Source organism: Armigeres subalbatus, chromosome 3 (genome assembly GCF_024139115.2).
Source record: "Armigeres subalbatus isolate Guangzhou_Male chromosome 3, GZ_Asu_2, whole genome shotgun sequence".
Taxonomy (NCBI): Eukaryota; Metazoa; Arthropoda; class Insecta; order Diptera; family Culicidae; genus Armigeres; species Armigeres subalbatus.
The window spans coordinates 125,627,268-125,649,901 of record NC_085141.1 but is presented as its reverse complement, the minus strand read 5'-3'; the positions used below and the strand labels follow the sequence as shown (position 1 = coordinate 125,649,901).

The 22,634-nt window shown below is 38.0% G+C and overlaps 1 protein-coding gene across 2 annotated transcripts in view; it reads left to right on the top strand.

Moving 5' to 3' along the window:
- The window catches only part of LOC134227993 (TLD domain-containing protein 2), a 671,450-nt gene that overhangs the window by 100,616 nt on the left and 548,200 nt on the right, over window positions 1-22,634 (top strand). Inside the window, exon 2 of one of the 2 annotated variants that reach the window (XM_062709737.1) lies at window positions 21,964-22,308. The exons of the other annotated variant lie outside the window; for it this stretch is intronic. Within the exon in view, the coding sequence (XP_062565721.1) occupies window positions 22,038-22,308 (271 nt within the window). The 5' untranslated portion in view covers window positions 21,964-22,037. The remainder of the gene's footprint in view (window positions 1-21,963; window positions 22,309-22,634) is intronic. 2 annotated transcript variants of the gene reach the window in all.

Genomic DNA, 22,634 nt, shown 5'->3' with positions numbered 1-22,634 from the left:
TTTATTTCAATTACAATATTTGAAAAAATAGCGTTTGTTTTTTGCAATTTTAGTTGCAAAAATTAAATACGATTTCGCCATGTAAAAACATATTATTTTTCCAGGGTGTGTTTTTTCGCAAAGCTTATCATGCTTTCTCAGACACAGAAAGATCGGTTACTTTATTTGAGACAGATAGAGACAATAATATCAAAAGCACATACGCTTTTCTCAAAAGATACTCTCGAGTCCAAACGTGCTTTTCTCAATGCAAAACATTTCGTCCGAATCGGAGCGGCTCGTGCCAATATTCGAAATTTCATAGCCGGTTTCGCTCTATATTGAAACCTCTACAGAATATTCAGTTATATTTCAATGAGAATGAAAATTCATTTAAATTTTAACGGTATATTCATTCTGACTTGAACGGAAAATTCATTCAAACTTTAAGGGGAAATTCTTTTGAATTAATACGGAAAATGCAATCTATTTTCCACGGGAAATTTAAACAAATTTCTGCGGAAGATTTATTCGAATTTCAATGAAAATATTACTGGAGTTTTCACTGGAAATTTATTCTTATCGAATTTCCTCGAAAAGTTCGATCGAATTTCTACGGGATATCAATTCAAATTACACAGAAAGTTCTTTCGATTGTCGATGAGGAATTCATTCAATTATATATTAGTAATTCATACGAATTTCCACATAAAATTCTTTCGTTTTTTTTACGTGAAATTTATTGGCTACGGGAAGTTTCTTCGAAGTTTCACGGACAACTTATTTGAATTTCCACTAGAAAATAATTTAAATTCCTCCTCGAGTTTCTTTCCTTGAAAATGTAAATAATTTTTTACAATGAATGAATGATGTTTTTCGAATCAATTTTCCTAGGGAATTTTGATTTTTTTTTTCGTAAATTTGGCGCCCGTGTGGAAACACTTGTTTAGCACTTTCGAAAAAAAAGCATGCTACAAGTCAAACTTCATTATTTTGCCAATGTTCAATGGAGACCATCCTGATAGCTTTTGTACCCGGTTAATGGCAATTTTGCATCAGTTATAAATAGGGTGACCATATGGTATCCTAAAGGAGGACATGTCCTCCTTTTTCAATAAAAATCAGATGTCCTCCATTTCCACTCAAATGTCCTCCTTTTTGGATATTTTAAGTAATTAGTTGCATGGACTACGAAACTCTGGTTTCTAAAAAAATGAGATCAATTCGCAAATAAAGTAGTTCCCTAAAATATGTGTGGCAAACAGCAGCTGCCATGTCTGTCATTTTTGATGATTTTCAAATCTTGTGAATGCATCATGTCTTATGAATGATAGATATGAATTAGAGATACCTAAAACCAATCTAAACATTTTTTCAAACAGTTGAGAAGTTCGTGGTATTACAGTTAACGAAGTCATTCTTATTCGCATACCTTCATTTGTGATTCTAAGTTAAACTGGAAGAAAGATCTCCGCAGGTCTATTGAGCATCTTGTGTAATGCTTAGTCAGTTATCGTTTTCTGAATGTTCAGAATTGTATGCAAATAACATTGGAAATAATATTATTTCAGATTTTAGCATAGTTTAAAACCCCTGCACAAATCGTAAATAATATGATATTTCATTTTTTTGCTAAATTCTATGGGATATCGCTAAAAACTGCAGCTTAATAATATTCAACAATTGTTCCACATTGTTCACTGTTGGTATTAAAATTAGTTGAAGCTAATCAACTTATTACAAAGAAATAAATAACATAAAATTGCTCAATAAAGACCAAGCTGTGAGTCGGCAATGTCCCAGTTGGAGATGCAATGTCATTTAATGCTGATGAAGAAGGAGATGTATTTTTCTCGATTTACAAACACTTTTTCCAATTGATTTTAGTATGCAAAATTGTAGCAAACAGGGTTACGGCTCCACGACTTCAGCTTTTTTTTCGTGATTAGATCCATATATGTATGTACAGTGAAATGGAAGTAGGAACAGTTCCACTATAGACGGCAATTTATCGGTTCCACCAAAATAAAAGACGGCAATTTATCAATGGCATGTTATACATAGGAAGTTGTGAATTCGGTATCTTGTTTTCTATGTCCTCCTTTTCCAACCAAATGTCCTCCTTTTTCGCTTCGATTTGGGTAAGTTGTCCTCCTTTCGAAAATTTTCATATGGTCACCCTAGTTATAAACCCTAGCTTGCTGCATACCAAACTTCATGATTTTGCGAAAAAAGATCAATGTTGTTTATTTTGGGAGATTTAAGACAAGTTGTAGGGGACCAGGGGGCATTATGAACACCCGGGGCAGATTGGACACCCCCAATATTCTTGTTAATTTAATCATTTTTCTACTTTCAATGCAGCGAACTCTATAATCCTTTCATAAACAACTAATTTATAGCGTAGAAGCCATTGTTTTATTTTCTTAGCGCATAAATTTGACAAAAAAGTTACAATGTCTTCCAAATGATTAAAAATTATAAGTTTCACCTACCATAAAATAAGCTTTACTTTACCACAGAAGATGATTTCTCAATAATTGGTCATCCCATAGCAAAATTCTGTTATTTACAGTGCTCTGGCATGCATTTGTGACAAGTTTCCTTGATTTTTACAAAATTTCCAACAGTTTTTAAATTTGTTCACCTGTTGGGGCAAACTGAACACTCTATATGACACCTTAAAAATTAAAAACATAACCTCAAACTCATCGAACTAGGCTTTCATAAAGTGTTATTTTCGTGTTATTATGGTGCGGAATTATAAATCGCTATAAAAGTTCCAGTACATGACATATATACTATAGAAGCATATATATGCAATAAAAGTCGCTGAAAGTGCGACAAAAAAAGGAAGTTGTATAGATTTGGCAATCTCGTTGGCAAGTTGATCGGTACAACCCATTGGAAGGATTGGCGATGCCAGTAGACTGAATAAGAGCATGCATAGATTATGCAATGCTTAGAGTAGAGACGATTGATAAGGGGTCTTCCAATAAGTGTGAGGATCCATATAAAAACAATCATATGCTTCATACAAAAAGTTCGACATACATGTATGAGGCCGGCTGAAAGTGGCATATGTTTACGTTACGTAATCAATCTTCTTCTATTCGTCATGGAATTAATATAGAAAACGACCATATATGACCTCGCTTAAGAAGAGGGAAATAGATTTTCGGATGTTGTTGATCCAAACACAATTTTAGGTGTCTCATACAAAATCATGACAGGAATATGAACAATTGGGTAATATTTATGTTGGATGATCCATAAAATAGGTTACAATGGCATATAATCACAAGTAAGATAATTTTCTTCATATTTTATTAGGGTGTCCATACTGCCCCATGGGGGTGTCCAATCTACCCCGCTACCTTCCCGAGGGTAGTGAAAAATTAACTATTACAAAATCGTCCTATTTGATTGAAATTGCCTTATTTTCAATACGATTCAAAACAGAACTGGTAGTTAACTAGTAATAGTATCATGTAATTGCTAGAAATCCGAATTATATTCAATTTAAATCACCTAAAATTGATTAAAAGCTTAGGGTTCATTCCGTGCCGATAGCTTGAACGAGCCAGACGTGTGTGCTGTGTCTCATCGCGGATTGTGTTCGGTAGTGCAAGTATTGTGTGGTGCTATTCCTACCTACGGATCCAAGGCGATCGCTGTCGGCGAGGGAAGTAGCTGCTTCTGGCGACGCCAGTGAAGCAGGCTATTGTTACTGCTGCTACCTACAGCAGCAGGCGCAGATAAGTGGAAGAGATTGCTTTATTGTTCTCCCGTCACAGAGCGGAACTAATAGAAACAAATTGAATTAGTTTTTTTTCTTGATATTTTTTTTTTCTAATAAGCTATTAGTTGTAAGTTAGCATAAGCAATAATTATCCTTCCACCTTGCGAGGTGAGAATGGAGGCAGAGACAGTAGGAGGCAATGGGCCTCCAAAAGATAGTACTCGCACACGATTGTACCATGCGGCTTCGCCTGGGCCTTGGGTTGTTTACTTTCGGCAGAAAGTGAAGAGCCTAGATTTCCTGGGCATAAAACGAGATTTGACGCGTCGTTTTACGAAGCTTGAATTCAGTCAAATCAACAGAAACAAATTACGCATCACCGCACCTACATACCAGGTGGCGAATGAAATTGCGAAAGACAAGGCGTACAATATTGAATATTTAGTTTATGTGCCCTCGCGGGAGGTCGAGATAGAAGGTGTAATCAACGCAGCGAGCCTGACTTGTAAGGATGTGCTTGCAGGGAAAGGTCGCCTAAAGAATGCCCTGCAATCTACCGTGGATATTCTGGACTGCAAGGAATTGCATTCAGCAACCACGGTAGATGGTAAAAAGGTATATTCTAAGTCAGGCTCTCTTCGGGTGACATTCGCCGGTTCGATGCTCCCAAAATATGTCGATATAGAAAATATGTTGTTTCCGGTGCGTCTTTTTGTGCCAAGGGTATTTAATTGTACCAATTGCAAACAACTTGGTCACACTGCCGAGTTTTGTGACTACAAACCACGTTGTGCTAAATGCTTCGAAAGTCATCGGGAGGAGTCCTGTCAGCAACAAGCCACAAAATGTGCTAAAGTGAAGCGCTCGTTGGTACAGCGCTCCAAGCAGACTTATGCGGAGATGGTTAAAGCGCAAGACTCATCCGCCGATACCACTGCAAAGGCTGCTATTTCAGCTACCGTTCAAGTAAGTGATTACTACGATTCCATTTCCATTGACGAATTGGACTCTGATGTAGCCGACATGGATGATTCTGCGGAGGTACACGTGCCCGAAAAGAGGAAGCAACCGTCTTCCCCGGGATCGCGCCGTAAGAAATCAAAAGTCATCCATAACAGCCAGGCAAAAACTGAAGGCAATGGGAAATTATTTAAAATCCCGAAGCAACCTGACATCACTGCACCTATAGCTCCTAGTTGCAGCAAGACATTCCCGCCATTGCCAAAACCGATGTTTCAAAGAAACATCCGATTAGGACTATCAACGAAAAAAAAAAGGTTACTCGTACTTCTAGAAAAAGAATTCCGTCCAAGCGAGGGTTGATCTCCTTTAAGGACCTTGTGGACCGTTTTTTGAATTTATTCAATATTCCGATTTCATTGAGGCCAATCATTGACCTCTTTATACCAACAGTGGAAAGTTATCTGAAGCAATTGACTGTTTCATGGCCCCTTCTTGCAGGAATTGTATCTTTCGATGGATAATACGGCCAATACCCAAGATACAATCACTGTGCTGCAGTGGAACTGTCATAGTCTTAAAAATAAATTAGACGTGTTCAAGTTTTTGATTCGCAATTCCGATTGCGATATATTTGCACTCTGTGAAACATGGCTTTCTTCTGAAGATGAAATCAACTTCCACGATTTTAACATTATTCGCCAAGATCGGGATGACCACTATGGTGGCGTTCTTTTGGGGATCAAAAAATGCTACTCCTTCTACAGAATTCCCATTCCGACTGTTCCCGGCTTAGAAATCGTCGCATGCCAAGTAAATGTGAAGAATAAAGATCTTTGCATAGCTTCAGTGTACATTCCTCCAAATGCCTCTATTAATCGTCGACATTTTTGGAGCGCAGTCTCCCTCCTATCATCTCCAGTATTGATATTGGGTGATATGAACGCACATGGTATTGGATGGGGCGAAACGTATGACGATTATAGAGCGCCTATTTTCTATGATTTGTGTGACGATTTCAATTTGAATATTTTGAACACTGGTGAAGTAACTCGAATAGGACCAAATGGTCAACAAAGCCGTATTGATCTGTCTTTATGTTCAAATTCGCTATCATTAGATTGCACGTGGAAGGTAATTCAAGATCCCCATGGTAGTGACCATATGCCGATAGTCACCACAATTAAGAGTGGCTATCAACAATCTGAGCCAGTTAATGTTCCTTTCGATCTCACAAAGAACATTGACTGGCAAAAATTTGCATCGGCGGTAAAAATTGGTATTGAATCAACTGATACTCTTCCACCTTTGGATGAATATCGATTCCTTATTGAGTTGATTCAAAAAAGCGCACTAGAAGCTCAGAAACGACGCGTTCCAAGTGCATCTGTCATCAGAAGACCAGCCACTCCTGGATGGGATGATGAATGTACTAATTGGTATTCTGAGAGATCTGATGCCTTCAAGGCCTTCCGTAAACACGGAAGGTCAGAGCTTTTTGAAGAGTATTTGAGGCTCGAAAGAAAGCTGAAAAATCTTCTCAAGGCAAAAAAACGTAGCTACTGGCGACGTTTTGTTGAGGGACTATCACGAGAAACCTCAATGACAACACTTTGGAAAACGGCTCGCAACATGTGGAACCGCATTTCCACCAATGATAGTGAAGAATACTCCAATCGATGGATATTCAACTTCGCAAAAAAGGTCTGCCCAGATTCCGTACCAGCAGAACCGCTATTTCGAGAATCAGTAACTGATCCCGGTTCTTTAGGTGGACCATTCTCAATGCTGGAACTTTCTATGTCTCTTCTTTCATCGAATAACTCTGCTCCGGGATGCGATAACATCAAATTCAATCTTCTGAAAAACCTCCCAGATATCGCAAAAAGACGATTACTTGACCTGTACAACTGTTTCATGGAGTACAACATTGAATGGCGACCTGAATGGCGACAGGTCAAAGTAATAGCTATTCAAAAAGCCTGGGAAACCAGCGTCTAATCACAATTCATACCGACCGATTGCCATGCTATCATGCATGAGAAAGTTATTGGAAAAAATGATCCTTTCAAGAGTCGACCATTGGGTCGAACAAAATGCATTGCTTTCAAATACTCAGTTTGGATTTAGAAAAGGGAAAGGAACAAACGATTGTCTAGCGTTGCTCTCTTCAGATATTCAGCTGGCCTTTGCGCACAAGGAGCAATTGGCTTCAGTATTCTTGGATATTAAGGGCGCTTTTGATTTAGTTTCCATAGAAGTACTGTCAGACAATCTGCACAGTAATGGATTACCCGTTATTTTGAATAATTTCTTGTACAATTTGTTGTCAGAAAAACAAATGAACTTCACACTCGGCACTCTGACAACTTCCAGAAATAGCTACATGGGCCTTCCCCAAGGTTCATGTTTAAGTCCCTTGCTTTATAATTTCTATGTTAAAGATATTGACAATTGTTTGGAAGAACAATGCACGCTGAGACAACTTGCAGATGATGCCGTGGTCTCTCTAAGAGGTCCATGTGCAGATGTCTTGCAAGGACCATTGCAAAGTACCCTAGATAATCTGACTGTTTGGGCCAGACATTTAGGGATCGAGTTTTCACCGCAAAACTCAGTTGGTTGTGTTTACTAAGAAGCGGTATCCTGCTCAACTGAAACTAAAGCTGTTGAATGATGACATCAACCAATCTTTATCTTCTAAATACCTTGGGGTCGTGTTTGATTCCAAATGTACCTGGAAACTCCATTTTGAGTATTTAATAGAAACATCCCGGAAAAGGATCAATTTTCTACGTTCTATCTCCGGAACATGGTGGGGTGCTCACCCGGAAGACCTCATCAAACTCTATAGAACGACTATTCTCTCTGTTTTAGAGTATGGTTCTTTCTGCTTCCTCTCAGCAGCTGATTGCCACCTGATCAAATTGGAACGTGTTCAGTATCGTTGTTTGCGTATTGCCCTTGGCTGCATGCATTCAACGCATAACATGAGCCTGGAGGTGCTTGCTGGAGTCACTCCTTTAAAGCACCGTTACTGGGAGCTCTCACTAAGAATACTCATCAAATGTGGAACAAGTAACACACTTGTCCTAGATAACTTCGAAAAATGCTTGAACTGACTTGCCGTTCAAGATTCCTTAGAGTTTATCTCAACTACATATCAACAGATCTTTGTCTTCCGTGTTATAATCCATCTCGAGTTCACTTCACCAACGACAGTTCCTCCATTGAATACGATCTATCCATGAAACATGCCATTCAAGGAATACCAGATCATCTTCGAAAAATATCCATTCCCTCTCTTTTTTCCGAAAAATATGAACATGTCAATTGCAACAACAGATACTTCACTGATGGTTCTCGTATTAACGGATCCACTGGCTTCGGTGTTTTCAATGTGACTTCAACCACCTTCCGAAAACTTCAGGAACCGTGTTCGGTTTATGTTGCTGAGCTGGCAGCAATTAACTTCGCTTTGGGGATAATTTCCAATCAGCCCGTAGACCATTATTTCATCTTCTCGGATAGTCTTAGTTCTATCGAGGCACTCCGGTCGATGAAACCTGTTAAGCACGCATCTTACTTTCTTACAAACATAAGAGAGCAGATGTGTGTTTTGGTCGAAAGATCATTCAAGATTACCTTTGTTTGGGTCCCATCTCACTGCGCAATCTACGGCAATGAGAAGGCGGACTCGCTAGCAAAGGTGGGCGCACAGGAAGGTGAGGTTTATAATAGACAACTCTCGAACAACGAGTTTTCCCATTAGTCCGTCAGAGTACTCTTCAGAGTTGGCAAAGGAATTGGACACACAACGAACTTGGACGGTGGCTATTTTCTATAGTTCCTAAAGTTTCTGCGCGAGCGTGGTTCAGAGGTGAGGACTTAAGTCGAGGCTTCATTCGCACGATGTCGAGACTTATGTCCAATCACTATTCACTAAACGCACATCTGTACAGAATAAACCTTGTCGATAGCAACTTATGTAGGTGCGGAGCCGATTATGATGACATCGATCACGTAGTTTGGTTCTGCTCGGAAAACGACGCCTCCAGAGAGCGACTATTGGATACCCTTGTGGCCCGAGGTAAACAACCCTTCAGGGAAGTTCGAGGTGTTTTGGGAGATCGTGATGTAGTCTATATGCAGGCCATTTATGGTTTTCTTTGTTCTTCTGATATCAAAATCTAATACTTTGTTTTTTTCTTTCTTCAAAGTTTTTTTTTTTAAGTCTCTGCCTGTCTGTTCCGTAGAGCTCCGTAGCTCTGGCCATCCGGAAGATGCTCCCAGTCGAACCATTCTTCGAGCACGACGACACACCACATCGTCACTGACACCAAATAACCGGATGAGCAGCTGACATTCTTTGATTATGATGATTTCCTGATTTCCGAATCCTAATCCCCTTCCATCCCTGAACATTGTAAACCTAACCTCGAGTCACCACGAGTACGTTGGCTTCTTCCCTTCTCTTATTAACTTCATAATAAAATGATATTGATTGTACATATCCCAAAGAACCATGGCTCCGTAAAGTGTTATACACGCCTGAGCCTACCAAATAAACGAAATTGGAAAAAAAAAGCTTAGGGTGTCCATATTGCTCCTTGTCCCCCTACATGTTCCGGAATCTTCCGGAATGGTGCCCCCACGTAAAATGGTCATTTTTCCATCATTTATAAAACCATGCCAGCGAGATTTCGAACAACATGATTTTGCAAAACAAGATAAACGTTTTTTTTTATTTTGGACAAACTGGACATTAGAGTGATTCAAATTTTGACTTTTTTGCTCCTCTATGCTTAAACGATGATATTTGCGGTTTTAACAATCCACCTAATTTTTTAGCTAATTTGGTTGTTGCTTGGCTATACACGCGCAGTTTGTACGAAAAATACTATAGAAATCGCTACTTCTGTCAAAACCTGGGCTTCGTAAGCGAAGCCATCAGGCTTTTGTAAGCAAAATTATAAAGAAAACAAAAATGTTCAATATTGTTATTGATGTTATTCTTTTAGTTACGTGTTAGATTAAATTTCTCACGATACAGTATTTCCTTAATAACTTTTCTTGCAAGCATCAAATTGTTTCGCAACCAGGACGATCTGTTCACTAGCAAAATTTCCTATGTTACCAACGTAATCATTTTAAAACTCAATGAGCAACGTTGTGGAACAGTTTTCCAAAAATTTACTGTTTTCATAACAATTTTCATACGAACTTTAAACTTCACGTGCTCAGCCGAATTGCTTCCAAATAAGCTATGTAAAAAATCCGGGGGGTTGTTGGAGGCTGTTGAGGTGAAAAAGTCAAAATTTAAATCACTCTACTGGACATGTCCCGCAATCTTCCGGAATGGTGCCTGTAGCTTTATGTTGCAGTGGACTGTAACTGCTGCTGGGTGCTCCGGGCCCCGGGGAGGATCGCGAATCCATAGCTGCTTTCATGCAACGTATCCGCCGACGAGTGTTGGTTCCCCATTGGAACCAGTGGGATGGGAACTGCCTTAATGCAGTGACCGAAGGACCAGCGACGAATGACAACCAATTGCCACGAAAACTACCATTTACTCTCTTGAACCTGACGGGACCGAAAATTAACTCTTTTGTGGCAGCTGGTGGACCGAGGGAGCTTCTGGCAAGAAACCAAAACACACACACGAGATTTTTCTAGAACATTAATTAACAATAATACAAAATATATAATACAAAAAATAACACACTAATGCCGGCCGGCGTCGACAGAGCTCTGCTGCTGTTACCGGTCTTGGCTCGGCACTACTGTGATGTCTTCTAGGCTGGACTGCTTCTCGATCTTCTCCTTCTGCTGCTGTTAGTCGTTGCGAAAAAACTGATCAATGGTGCTGGGTGGCACCTTGGTTTCTTCAGTTCGCTGGGTTGCGGACTGAGCAGTGCCTTCCGGGAAAAATGGCCATTTTTAAACATTTATAAAACTCACAAAATCTCAAATTTCTTGTTTTTCAGAAAAATATATAAAGCTCTTTTAGTGGAATGTATTCAACCGTCTAAGACGAATTAAGTACTCTCCATTTAATTCCACCAATTAATTTTCGATATCTGTGTGGTCGAAATACGTATCTGCAAAGATATCGAAAATTAATTGGTGGAATTAAATGGAGAGTACTTTATACCGTCTTAGACGGTTCTTGTTTTTGTTGAACAAGATTGATGGAACTCATTTTGGGGGATTTTGAACAAGCTCTTCTTCCGGAATCTTCCCGAATGGTGGTTCTCCGAGGAAAACGGTCGTGTTTGATCAGTCATAAAACCGTGCTTGCGAAATCTCAGATCTCATGATTTTGCAATACAAGATCAAATGGAGTTCATTTTGTAGGATTTTGTAAAATTTTGACATGTCCCGGAATGTTCCGGGATATTGCTCTCCCGGGGAAAATTTTCATTTTTGATCATTTATAAAACCTCGCTTGCGACTTGTCCAACTTTATGATTTTGCAAGATAAAATCAATGGAGCTTCTTTTGGGTGGTTTTGAACAAGTTGGACATGTTCCGAAATCTTCCGGAATGATTTCTTTGGGAGAAATGGTCATTTTTTATCATTTATAAAATCTTGCTTGCGTCATCTAATACTTCAGGATTTTGCCAATCAATATGCGAAAAGCTCATTTCGGGAAACCTTGGACAAGTTGGACATGTGCCGGGGTTTTTCGGAAAGGTGGGCCCCAAGGAAAAATGGCATTTTCTTTGATAATTTGCTAACCTTGCTTAGGCGGTGAACATGTTCCAGAATCTTCCGGAATCCTGGCTTTCCGAAAAAAAACGGCTATTTTTTATCAGTCATGAAAAATTACATTAACCTTGTAAAACATTTTGATTTTGCTAAACAAGACAATTAGGAGCTCATTTTAGAGGTTTTTGGAACAAGTTGGACATGTTCCAAAGTCTTTCGAAAACCTGCTTATAAAAAAATCTGTTATAATTGTATGATTTTGCAAAACAAAATATAATTAAAACTTGTTTTGGGGTTTTCTTGGGCAACTTTGACATGCTCGAGAATGCTGAACCTCTGAGGATATAGAGCATTTTAGATCCGTTAAGAAGTTTCGCTTGGGACATGTCAAATTTTTAAAATTTTCAATATGTTTGACGTGTTCCGAGTGGTTGTGGATAATATTCCGGAAAATATGCATTTGGACATGATGGACATGATAATATCCATTGATGTAGTTTTGAAAAATCATGAAGTTTGAGATGTCACAACCACGGTTTTATTTTTGTTTTTTAAGATTCCGGAAAATATCAAACTTGTTCAAAATCCTCCAAAATGTGCTCCATCAATCTTTTTTTTACGAAGACATGAAGTTTGAGATGTCGTAGGCGAGGTGTTATAAAATTTATAACATTAACATATAAACATTTAATGTTCTAAAATTGACATTTTCCTGGAAGTGCATCCTTCCGGAAGACTCCGGGACATGTCGATTTTTTACAAAGTCCTCCAAAATAAAATCCGTTGGTCTTGTGCTGCAAAACCATAAAGTTTGAGATGCCGCCAGCACGGTTTCATGACTGATCAAAAGTGGCAATTTTCTTCAGAGAACTATCATTCCGGAAGATTCCGCAACATGTATACCACCATGAATCGCAAGTCAGCCCCATCTGTATATGGAATTCATTTACAGATGGGACTGACTTGCGATTCACGGCAGTATAACTTGTTCACAATCCCACAAAATGAGCTCCATTTACCTTGTTTTACACTATTCCGGAAGAACATGTTCAACTTATTCAAAATCCCCCAAAACATGCTCAATTGATCTTATTTAGCAAAATATTGTTTTGCAAAATCATGAAATTTGACGTGTCGCAAGCAAAGTTATATTGTTGATCAAAAATGGCAATTTTCTCCGTAGGACGAAGATTCCAGAAGTCTACGGAAATCCACCAAAATGGGATCCATTAATCCTGTGTTGCAAAACCATATAGTTGGACAAGTTGCAAGGGAGGTTTTATAAATAATCAAAAATGGTCATTTTCCCCGGAGCAACCATTTCGGAAAGTTCCGGAGCATTTCCATTTCCAACTTGTTCAAAAACCCCCAAAACGAGCTCAACTGATCTTATTTTGCAAAATCATGAAATTTGAAATGTCGCAAGAAGTACTGGAATTTCTCATTTTCAATGAGAGGTGTCACGCGATGTTTACATATCTGCCCCTTTCAATATCTGTAGATACGAGAAAGATGAATGGCATGCTATAAAAATTTCAAAAAATATTTGTCCCGTGACAGGGCATGAAAGTGTGCAGTATCCGCTGTATTTTGTGTTTATTACCATTTTAAATTCGGTTAATTAAAGGGATATGATTATTTAATCGACTAGTCACTATTCTTCACATTTATCTATTAAAATATTTTATAAATTTTAATTTTAAAATACAGCACAACATTTTTTCATGACTGCTTTTCATGCGAAATTGATCAAAGGACCCACGATTCTTTCATTTGGTCGCCTGAAAGAGAAAAAGGCGTTTTGCTCTCTGTCTTATGACGATCACGACCTTTTTCAGTACTGGTCGCAAGCTGGGAGGGAGCTCTCGATACTACACATCAAATTAAATATATACTGTCGTCATGCAACAAGTAAATTTTCAACAAGAAAAAACAATCAACGTAGGCGCCACCTGAAAAGACTAAATTTTGTTTTGCGTGTTATTGTTGTTATATTGCCTTCAAAAATTTGTTTGCCGAGAGTTTCGTTTTCGGCTCACACTGACAGCTAGATTTCGGCTCGGCTTGACACACACATTTTTCGTATCTGTTTCTCCCTCCCAGGTCGCAAGCAATGGTTTATGGTTGATCAAAAATGGCCATTTTCCCCGGAGGACGAAGATTCTGGAACATGTCCAGTTTTTTTTCCCCAAAATCCCCCAAAGTAAGCTCCGTTGATCTTGTTTTGCAAAATCATGGAGTTTGAAATATCGCAAGCTGACTGGTTTATAACTGATAAAAATTGCCATTTTAACCGGAGGACCAGGCTTCCGGAACATTCCCGGACATATCCAACTGGTCCAAAAGCTATTAGGATGGTCTCAGTTGAACTTGTTTTGTTTTTCTGTAACAAAGATGGCTTTTCAGTCTTGACAAAAACAAAACACTGTTATTTAATTTTGTCCGACGTTTCGATCAATTTGGGACCTTCCTCAGGGACCCTAGAAGTATTTATTCAATCTTTGTGAAAATATTTTCATTCAAGCTTTCTTGTTCTATTCATTACCAATTCTTACAAGTTTATCCTCAACTGTGGCTCTGCTGAACAATTGATAGTTACGAGGTCAGGATTTCTGTTTTATAATAACATTTTACAATTAAAATTAATTTTACCCAGACAATATTTTCTCCAGTGTTCTTACTCCCACATAAATAACAGTGTTTTGATTTTGTCAAGACAGTAAATCCACCTCAAAAGCATTAAATTACAGTCGAGAGTAATAGTTTCTTTGATAAAGACAGAAATAAAATTTAACATGTATCACTAGAGTGATTCAAATTTTGACTTTTTCGCTCCCCTGTGCTTAAACGATTGTTTTTGCTATTTTAATAGTCCTCCCAATTTTTTAGCTGATTTGGATGTAATTTGGTTGTGCACGTGCCGTTTGAAGGTTATATGAAAATTACTATGAGAATTGCCACTTATGTAAAGGATCGTTTCGTGAAGCAGCCCAGAATATATTTGAATATATTTAACGCATCGTCATCATAGAATAGATCCTAAGCTGAATGTCAGTTGTTGTTGCGAAGCAATCTGACTTTTGAGAGCAAAATTATAAAGAAAACAGAAATGCTCATTATTGATATTGATGTTATTCTTTTACGTGTTAAATTAAATATCCCACAATTCAGTATTTCCATAATAGCTTTTGTTGTCAGCACCAAATCGTTTAGCAACAACGACGATATTTTCCCTTGTTAAATTTCCTATGTTGCTAACGTATTCATACATTTTTAGAGCTTAATAGGCAATGTTGGGGAGCGGTTTTTCACAAAAGTTACTGTTTTCATAGTAATTTTCATACAAGCTTCAATTTGCTTGTGCTCAGTCAAATTACATCCAAATTAGCTAAAAATTTAGGACGATTATTAAAATGGCAAATGCCATCGTTTAAGCATAGGGGAGCAAAAAAGTCAAAATTTGAATCACTCTAATGTAGCACACTGCTTTACGGAAGTGCTAAACAAGTGTTCTCACGGGCGCCAAAAGCCTTCCCCAGTACACCCCAGAATATCTTCGTAACCAAAATATTATCTCATTTTCAGAAACTAGAGACCTGAGCGATTGTTTTGAGGTGTTGATTGCCACAATCGGTTCAGAAATGCAGAAGTTATGATTTTTTAGTAATTAGATTGAAGCCTGAAGTAATTAGACGTTCAGACTATAACGGTTAAAAACCTCGTTTCGTTAACCTTATATACGTCGTTGTGCTTGAATTATTACTTGGGGAATAAAACCTCTGAAATCCCGAAAAATACACCGAACAAGTAATTGCCAAAAATTTCTTGAGTGAGTTTCGAAAACTTTCCCGCAGAAATTCGGAAGAATTTCCAGAATAAATTTTGTAGGGCTTCCCGAGGATATTCCAGATAATTATCTGGAGAAAGTTTTAAAGAATCGCAGGAGAAGCTGGATAAATTGCCGAGAGTTTTTTTTACTAATTTGCCAAGGAAACATCGAAAAATTTGCCAAGGAAATTTAGAAGGATTCGCCAAAGAAATTCGGAAAAGTTGTTCAAAACTTTCTGATAAAATTCCATAGAAATTTTGACGAATTTTGCCAGGAAATTCTGAAGAATTTATCGAGGATGGCGTTCGAGGAGAACAAAAAAATGGCGAGCAAATTTAGAAGAGTTTGCAGCGGAAATTCTAAGAGTTTGCTGAGAAACTGCACAGAACTTTAGCAGAGTCTCCCGAGGAAATTTAAATAAAAACAATCCATGGCAACCGAAGAAATTTTCAAGGATATTTTAACGAGTTTACCGATTAAATTCAGAACAATTCCGAGGAATTAGCAGAGGAAATACCGAAAAAATTCGCCGAGTAAATCCAGAAGAATTTCCAGGGGAAATTTTCAAGAATTTTGTGTGCAAATCTTCATATTTTTTTTGAGATATTACTGATAAACTTTCCGATGAAATTTCGAGAAATTTACCGAGATAAACTATTAATTTCGACTGTAGTTTAATGATTTGGAGATGGCTTTTCAGTCTTGACTAAATCAAAACACTGTTATGTAATCTTGTCCAAGATAAGTCCGAAGAGTTTGTCGAAGAACTTCGCAGAATTTCCTTTCAAAATCGCAAAAAACTTTCCCTGAAAACTTTAGCCGGATATCCCGCAGAAATTACGATGAGTATTTTAAATAATTTTCCTTGTAAATCTTCAAAGAATTTCAAGAGGAAATTCTGAAAAATTTACAGAAGAAATTACAAAAAAAGGGTGCCGAGGATCTACCGTAGAATCTTTCGAGGAAATTCGGAAGATTTTGCCAAAGAGATTATGAAGAATGAAATCCTAAAGAATATCTCGAGCTTGAATTTGCCGATGCATTTCGTAAGAGTTAGCTGAGAAACTTTCAAAGTGAAATTTCGAAGAATTTTCTTTGCAGAGTTTCACTAAGGAATTGCGAAGACTTTCGCAACGAAACTTGCGAAGAGTATCTCGAGAAAATTTCGAAGAATTCCCGGAGGAAATTTCGCAAAATTTACAGTGGAACTTCTGGTGCATTTTCGAGTAAATTCTGAAGAATTTACCGAAGAGAATACAAAGAATATGCGAGGGAGTTCCCGAAAAAAATCTCGAAATTCATCCAAATTTCAACGAAATTTTATCCGATATTCCACGGTAATTTCATTCGAACATCCATGGGAAATCAGTCCGAATTTCCACAAAACGGTTTTCTCCGGAGAAATCAATCAAATTAACGAAAATTTCGTTTTATTTTCCATGGTGAGTTCATTAGAACTTCAACAGGAAATTTATTGGAGTGTCCATGGGGAATTCTATAATTTTCTCGTAAATTCAAGTGAATTTCTTGTGGAAATTCTAATGGATTATTTTTGTGGAAATTCAAATAAAAATGAAAGAAAGAAATTCGAATGATTATGCCATGAGTATTTGAATGAATGTCTCGTGGAAAAACGATTGGTTTTCCCGTGGAAATCTTATTAAATTTTCCGTGCAAATTGGAATTAATTTCCCATGTATATTCGAAAAAAAAAAAATCCTGTGAAAAACGAATGAATTTCTGGTTTTATCAATTTGCAGTAGCTATCGAGCAAGTGAGTACAGTGCGTATTTTAGTCGTCGCGAGAATGGTAAATTATCTGTTTGGTGTTCGGTGGCTCATGCGCATGTATTGCGTTTTGCTCCGGTCGAAACAAGCGAGATATTCAATACACCCATACCCAGTTCTTTTTTTTACACGGGTGGGTTTTCGTTGATTGCGACCTTTAGCGTTAATGAAACTATGAGTTATCCCCATGAAAAAATCGCAAAAAAACAAACAAAATCAGGTTGTATCAAGGGTGGTATTAAAAAGGCGGTGAAAAATCAGGTTGACCGAGAAATTTAAGAATACCAACCGCGTAAAAACAATATTGAGTGTAGTTTGCAGTACCCATCGAGCAAGTGAGTACAGAGTGCTGCGCTTCCGTTCGGTCGTACAAAACGCGATTCTCCTTAGTTTTCATATGCAATCTGGTGTGAATGTTTTAGCTTTTTACTCATCGCGGGACAGCGTATAAATGTTATTTCCCATCCCATGGATAGTATCGCTTACCGAAGTGAATACAGATAAATTATCTTTTATAACTAAAACGATATCCTATCCCAAGACAATCGTGGAGATGCAGAGGTATACTCGGTCTATAGTCGCAACGAAAGTCGGACTAATAATCCTGCCCTTCTTATATGACCGTAAGGACGTGGCCGGCACTGTTATTGACTTTAAATATTTGAGCTTCCGAAACGTGTACATTGCGAATGGGTAGCTAATCCCAAGCTCCATTTATTGTTTTCTCATTACAATTTCGCAAGTTCAGTCAAGCACGGAGTAGCAACTACGAATTGTGCGGTCATAATGCTCATGCTCATGTGGAAAAACGAATGAATTTCTGGTTTTGATTGAGTTTTCATTAGAAGGAAAACTCCTTCAAATTCCCACGAGGTATTCATTCGAATGGAATACGTTCGAATTTTGACGGGAAAGCTTTTAGTTCTAATTCAAGTATTTGATTCAAATGACTTTACCAAGGAATTTCCGTTGCATTTTTTTTAATATAATACGAGTTCTACTTGGCAATTGTAATGAATTTCTTATGGAAACTCCAATAAATTTGCTTTGGATACTTGAAAAAAGTTCCTTAGAAACTTAAAAGAAAATTTTGTGGATGTTGGACGATTTTTAATGGAAATTGGAATGAGTCTCTCGTGGAAAATCGAATCAGTTTCTCATTGATTTTCAGATGAATTCTTCGCCTAAATTTGAAAACAATTTTATTAAAAATTGAATGAGACTTGATGAAGTTGGGACAAGATTGCTACGGAATTTTTAGTAAATATTCCGTGAACATTTCTATGATTTTAATGTGGATATTTGAAAATATTTCCTGTGGAAAATTTTAATGCTTTTTTTTGAAGATCAACTAAATTTTTCGAGGGATTTAAAAGAAATATAAATTTTAGTTCAAATGATTTTTTTTCCTGGAGATCAAACGAATTTACCGAGGTGAGTCAAATAAATGGCATTCTGAGTTTGAAATAAATCACATGAACTATGCAACCGACAAACAGTAACATAAAACAAAAACAAAAGAGCGAAACAATCCAACAACGCCAGTCCAATATGGGAGGCCAACTTTGAGTTTATTGACTGAGGTCGAAATTGAGTGAATTAATCCTCCAGTTGTGTAAATAAATTTTCCGTTGGGTACTTTTTTAACATGGGAGTAAAGGCAACTACTTCGACCCCATTTACTCAATTTTGGCTTCCCGTACGGATGTTCGAGGTTGGGTGAACTGAACTCACTGTTGGGTAGTTTATTTTTTCCTTGTGTAGGTTTCTCAAAATTTAACTTATACTTGTCGAACCTTTCCGGTCACGCTCGGGCGGTTATTGCTACCATGTTGTCATTCCTTCCTTTGATTTCGGCGTCGATCGATTTCAGTTCGGGTTCGATTGCTTTCCTCAGAACTCATAGATTTCATAGAAACGTTGTTCTTTGACCATTTTTCAACTTTCCGGGCAACATTTGTCGTTCTTTCATTTATATAAACACAGCTGACCTAAAAACAAATCGATTAGTAAGGAAATCTTGCAAATCGCTCCATGCGTTCTAGAGTTATTTTGCCTCAAAAGAAAGGCAAAACCATTTTTATATATAGAAGAAGAAGAAGAAGAAAGAGATAAATTAATTGATTCTATGCTGTTTAAAAATAATGGTATGCCGAATTGTATTTACAATATTTGCCTGTTCTTACACAACTTACATCGTAGTTTGATTCCTCATATTTCACTTCTGTGTGTGTTACTTTACATAGTTTTCGTTCACAAATTCGCTAAGTATTCTTTTTGTCTAATTTTTCTTGCAGGTCCGTTTAATTGGCTACTGACAATTTTGTTTAGTTTCAATCTCAATCGAAACAGTGAATCTAAATCTTCTGAGAATGATAGTGATTTCTCCCCCCATAGTGCATTCCGATTTGTGTGAAGTTCCAAAAATATCTTCCAACATGCTAATAAAACTTTAAAGCTCGGCCTCCACATGATCCTTTTTTCCACACAAACACTCCCGTAAACAAGATCGATTTTGCACCACAGAGTTCTGCAAAGATGGATATTCACAAGTACACTGAATGTTAGAATTCAAAACGATATCGATCGACACACGTTCCAACTTTCTTTTGTTGCTCCTGACAGACTACCCCAACTACATCTCCCATATCGCTAGTTTCACCTAATTCAATCGATGTGCGTTTATCGAAATAGTTTCGCTTGAATTAGCAACAGATACAGCCAATCTGGAGAAACAAGCGAACAATAAGCCATTGAATCCTCGCCCTTCCAACACCGATATCACACAGTTTGGTATACTGCTACCGGGCAACATCCGGTCACGTAGAACACAAAGCTGCTCGTTCGCCTCACTTGCACAGAGTGGGTATCCCACTGGAGATAATCAGTCGAAGAAGCTGCTAGCACTGCACCGCACACTATCCCACCTCTGGCCAAATGTAGGTTCACTCACGTTTATACCGAACTTTCCACCTTCATTGTGATTTGTATCTCAGACACCATTTCTTATCTCGTCTTATAAACTGAACGGCAAAACAAACAGCTTTTCATCGTCACATTTCCCATTCCCCGTCTTGCTTGGTTAGTTTCGGCAAAACATGCTTACATAAACCGTTCCCGAAAAGTGGATGTTCTCGTCGGGAAATGGGGTGTTACGTACTTGGTTATCACATTCATCATCATCATCATCCTCATTCTTCCGGAGAACTGCTTACGGGGAATTTAGTTTCTTTAGTTTTTCTCCTGTCACAAGACTTACAATGGCTTGCCAAAAGATGACGACTGGAGCAGAAAGTTACAAGCTAAGAGCATGGAACAAGTATTTTTTTCCCTCGATCAGCTTTTGCTTAACTATAATCTTACCCAATTGCTTCCACAAATGGATTCCCTAATCGATTGGTAGCTAATGATATGAACTGTACATTAAAGCTGGTTGTTGAACTCCAATAAAGTTGAAGAAAAATAGGTAGTTTTGATATTCTATGACGATTCTCAAAGTTTCTTCTATTCGGCATTTTATATCAAAAGGTTAGGGACGTAAGTGTTACCCTTTCCAATTTTGGATGGATGAAACTCTCTGTAATAAAAATAAGGTTCGATTTTTTCGAGTATTCTTTAAAACAATTTCTGTGACTTTTCTTCTAAAACCATCTAAAGCATTTGTCGTGTCGAATGATTCGTCTTTATCAAGAAAACTATACTGCCATGAATCGCATATTTGTCCCATATGAATAGGAAACCCAGCAAAAATGGGACAGATATGCGATTCACGGCAGTATAGATGTAGTTGTATCTTATTGGCTCCAGCTAGTCATCTAGCTTGAAGAAAAATAAAATGTCTGCATTTTTTCGTATTACGTCTTAACTCCTTTGCATTTTACGAAATAAATTTTAATTTATACCTTCTCATCCTGATTCAAATCATTTTCATACATAACGGAAAATAGAAACTCAATCTCATACAACACTGAATTCTAAAATCCACCTTTTTCATGCTTGTTTGCTTATGTTCTTATATTTTTATACATAAAAAGTTCGCACAAAACACGGAATCTGCATAGGCTGGCACCAACATCCGTACACATTCGCACACTCTCACAGAGGATTTTTCGTGGCTTAGCATAAAACACAGAATTATCATCTTTGCTTCCAGGCTTCGCTTATGCAAATCTTATGAAAAACGCACAACAACAAAACCGTCGTCACTGTCTACATCTATAAGCGCGCTTTGGCTGTCGTAGAGTTTAGGTTTTAAGTTGGGCTTGCTTCTTTGCTATCTCTTTTGTCTCGATGTAGCCTGTCACCACCCATGACATCCAGGAGGGAATCGGCGATTGATCGCTCAGAACAGGAGCGCTTCAGCTAATTAGGTTGAATTGGTTATTTGAAACTCAAAGTATCTTTATAGATAGAATAGTTGATAGTTACAAAGGTAGTTAGGTTCAAGCTCATGTATTTATAATAATCATACCCAGAAATAGAGGAATAGGTCCATATTATAAGTTATGGAATGTATGCCTTACTATCAATGAATAGCATTCTAGATCGAATTTCAATATGACGATACGAGTTTAGGAACACATTAAATATACTTCAGCATTAAGGTGAAGAGGAAATTGTCAAGCTTATCAAGTAATTCTAAATTATTAATTCAGATATCTTTGCGAATACTTCTCGTAGAACCAAAAAACTGTATTCATTCTTTAAAAGACTTCACATTAACATTTCCCCTAAGATGCTCAATAATAATTAATCATCATTCTTTATTTGTCTGGTGATTATGGTTTTCAGTCCTTTGGGAAGGCACGGCTTAATATCAATTATCTCTACCGTCAAATGCTCCCAACCATTTTCTAGGAGTTACAAATCCAACGAACAGCTTAAAGCTCAATCCAACCCGCTTATAGTGAACAACTTTTTGTTTCGTTTCCAATTTGCGTCGCCAATCTACAGCAGCTTTCGCGTGCGCGCGCACTCATCGGCAACCCCCACCGACCGACCGGCGACCGGCGAATCGAAACTAACCGATGGCAACGCCAACTCGCGACTGTTCACCGAAGCCGCGGCCGGCTTCAAGCACCAGCAGTGCCGGGAGCTTTAGCCCGCACACCTCGACGTCTTCGCTGTCGTCGTCATCGTTGTCGCCGTCGCCCTTCCAGCAGCAACACCATTCCCATCATCACCAGCAGCAGCATCAAACGCTGCATCATTCGCATTCGCATCAGAATCAGCATCATGCTTCATCGGCGGGACCGGCCAGTGCCAATTCGCTCGAGTCGGCCTTTTCCTTTGCTGGCGGTAGGTTTTTCTGTTGATTTGTGTTTTGTTTGTAGAAATGTTGTCCACACACACTCGACTCGCTTTTACTCATAGCTTCGAAGGTAAACCCGCGGATTTTAAAAATGACGAGCTAAGAATACTTTGCAGCTTCAAAACAATGGTTTGTTAGGTTATTGATACACTGTGTGATATGATGTTTATGAGCTAACCCGCGAATTAAAATGTAATTGGGTACTGATACTGTGGATCAAAACATTTTCAGGGTTAAGTCTTGGGTAACACTATCCTAGAAATTGCCGGCTTTCCGATGACTACTTAATAGATGGAATTGCCAAAACATGCCA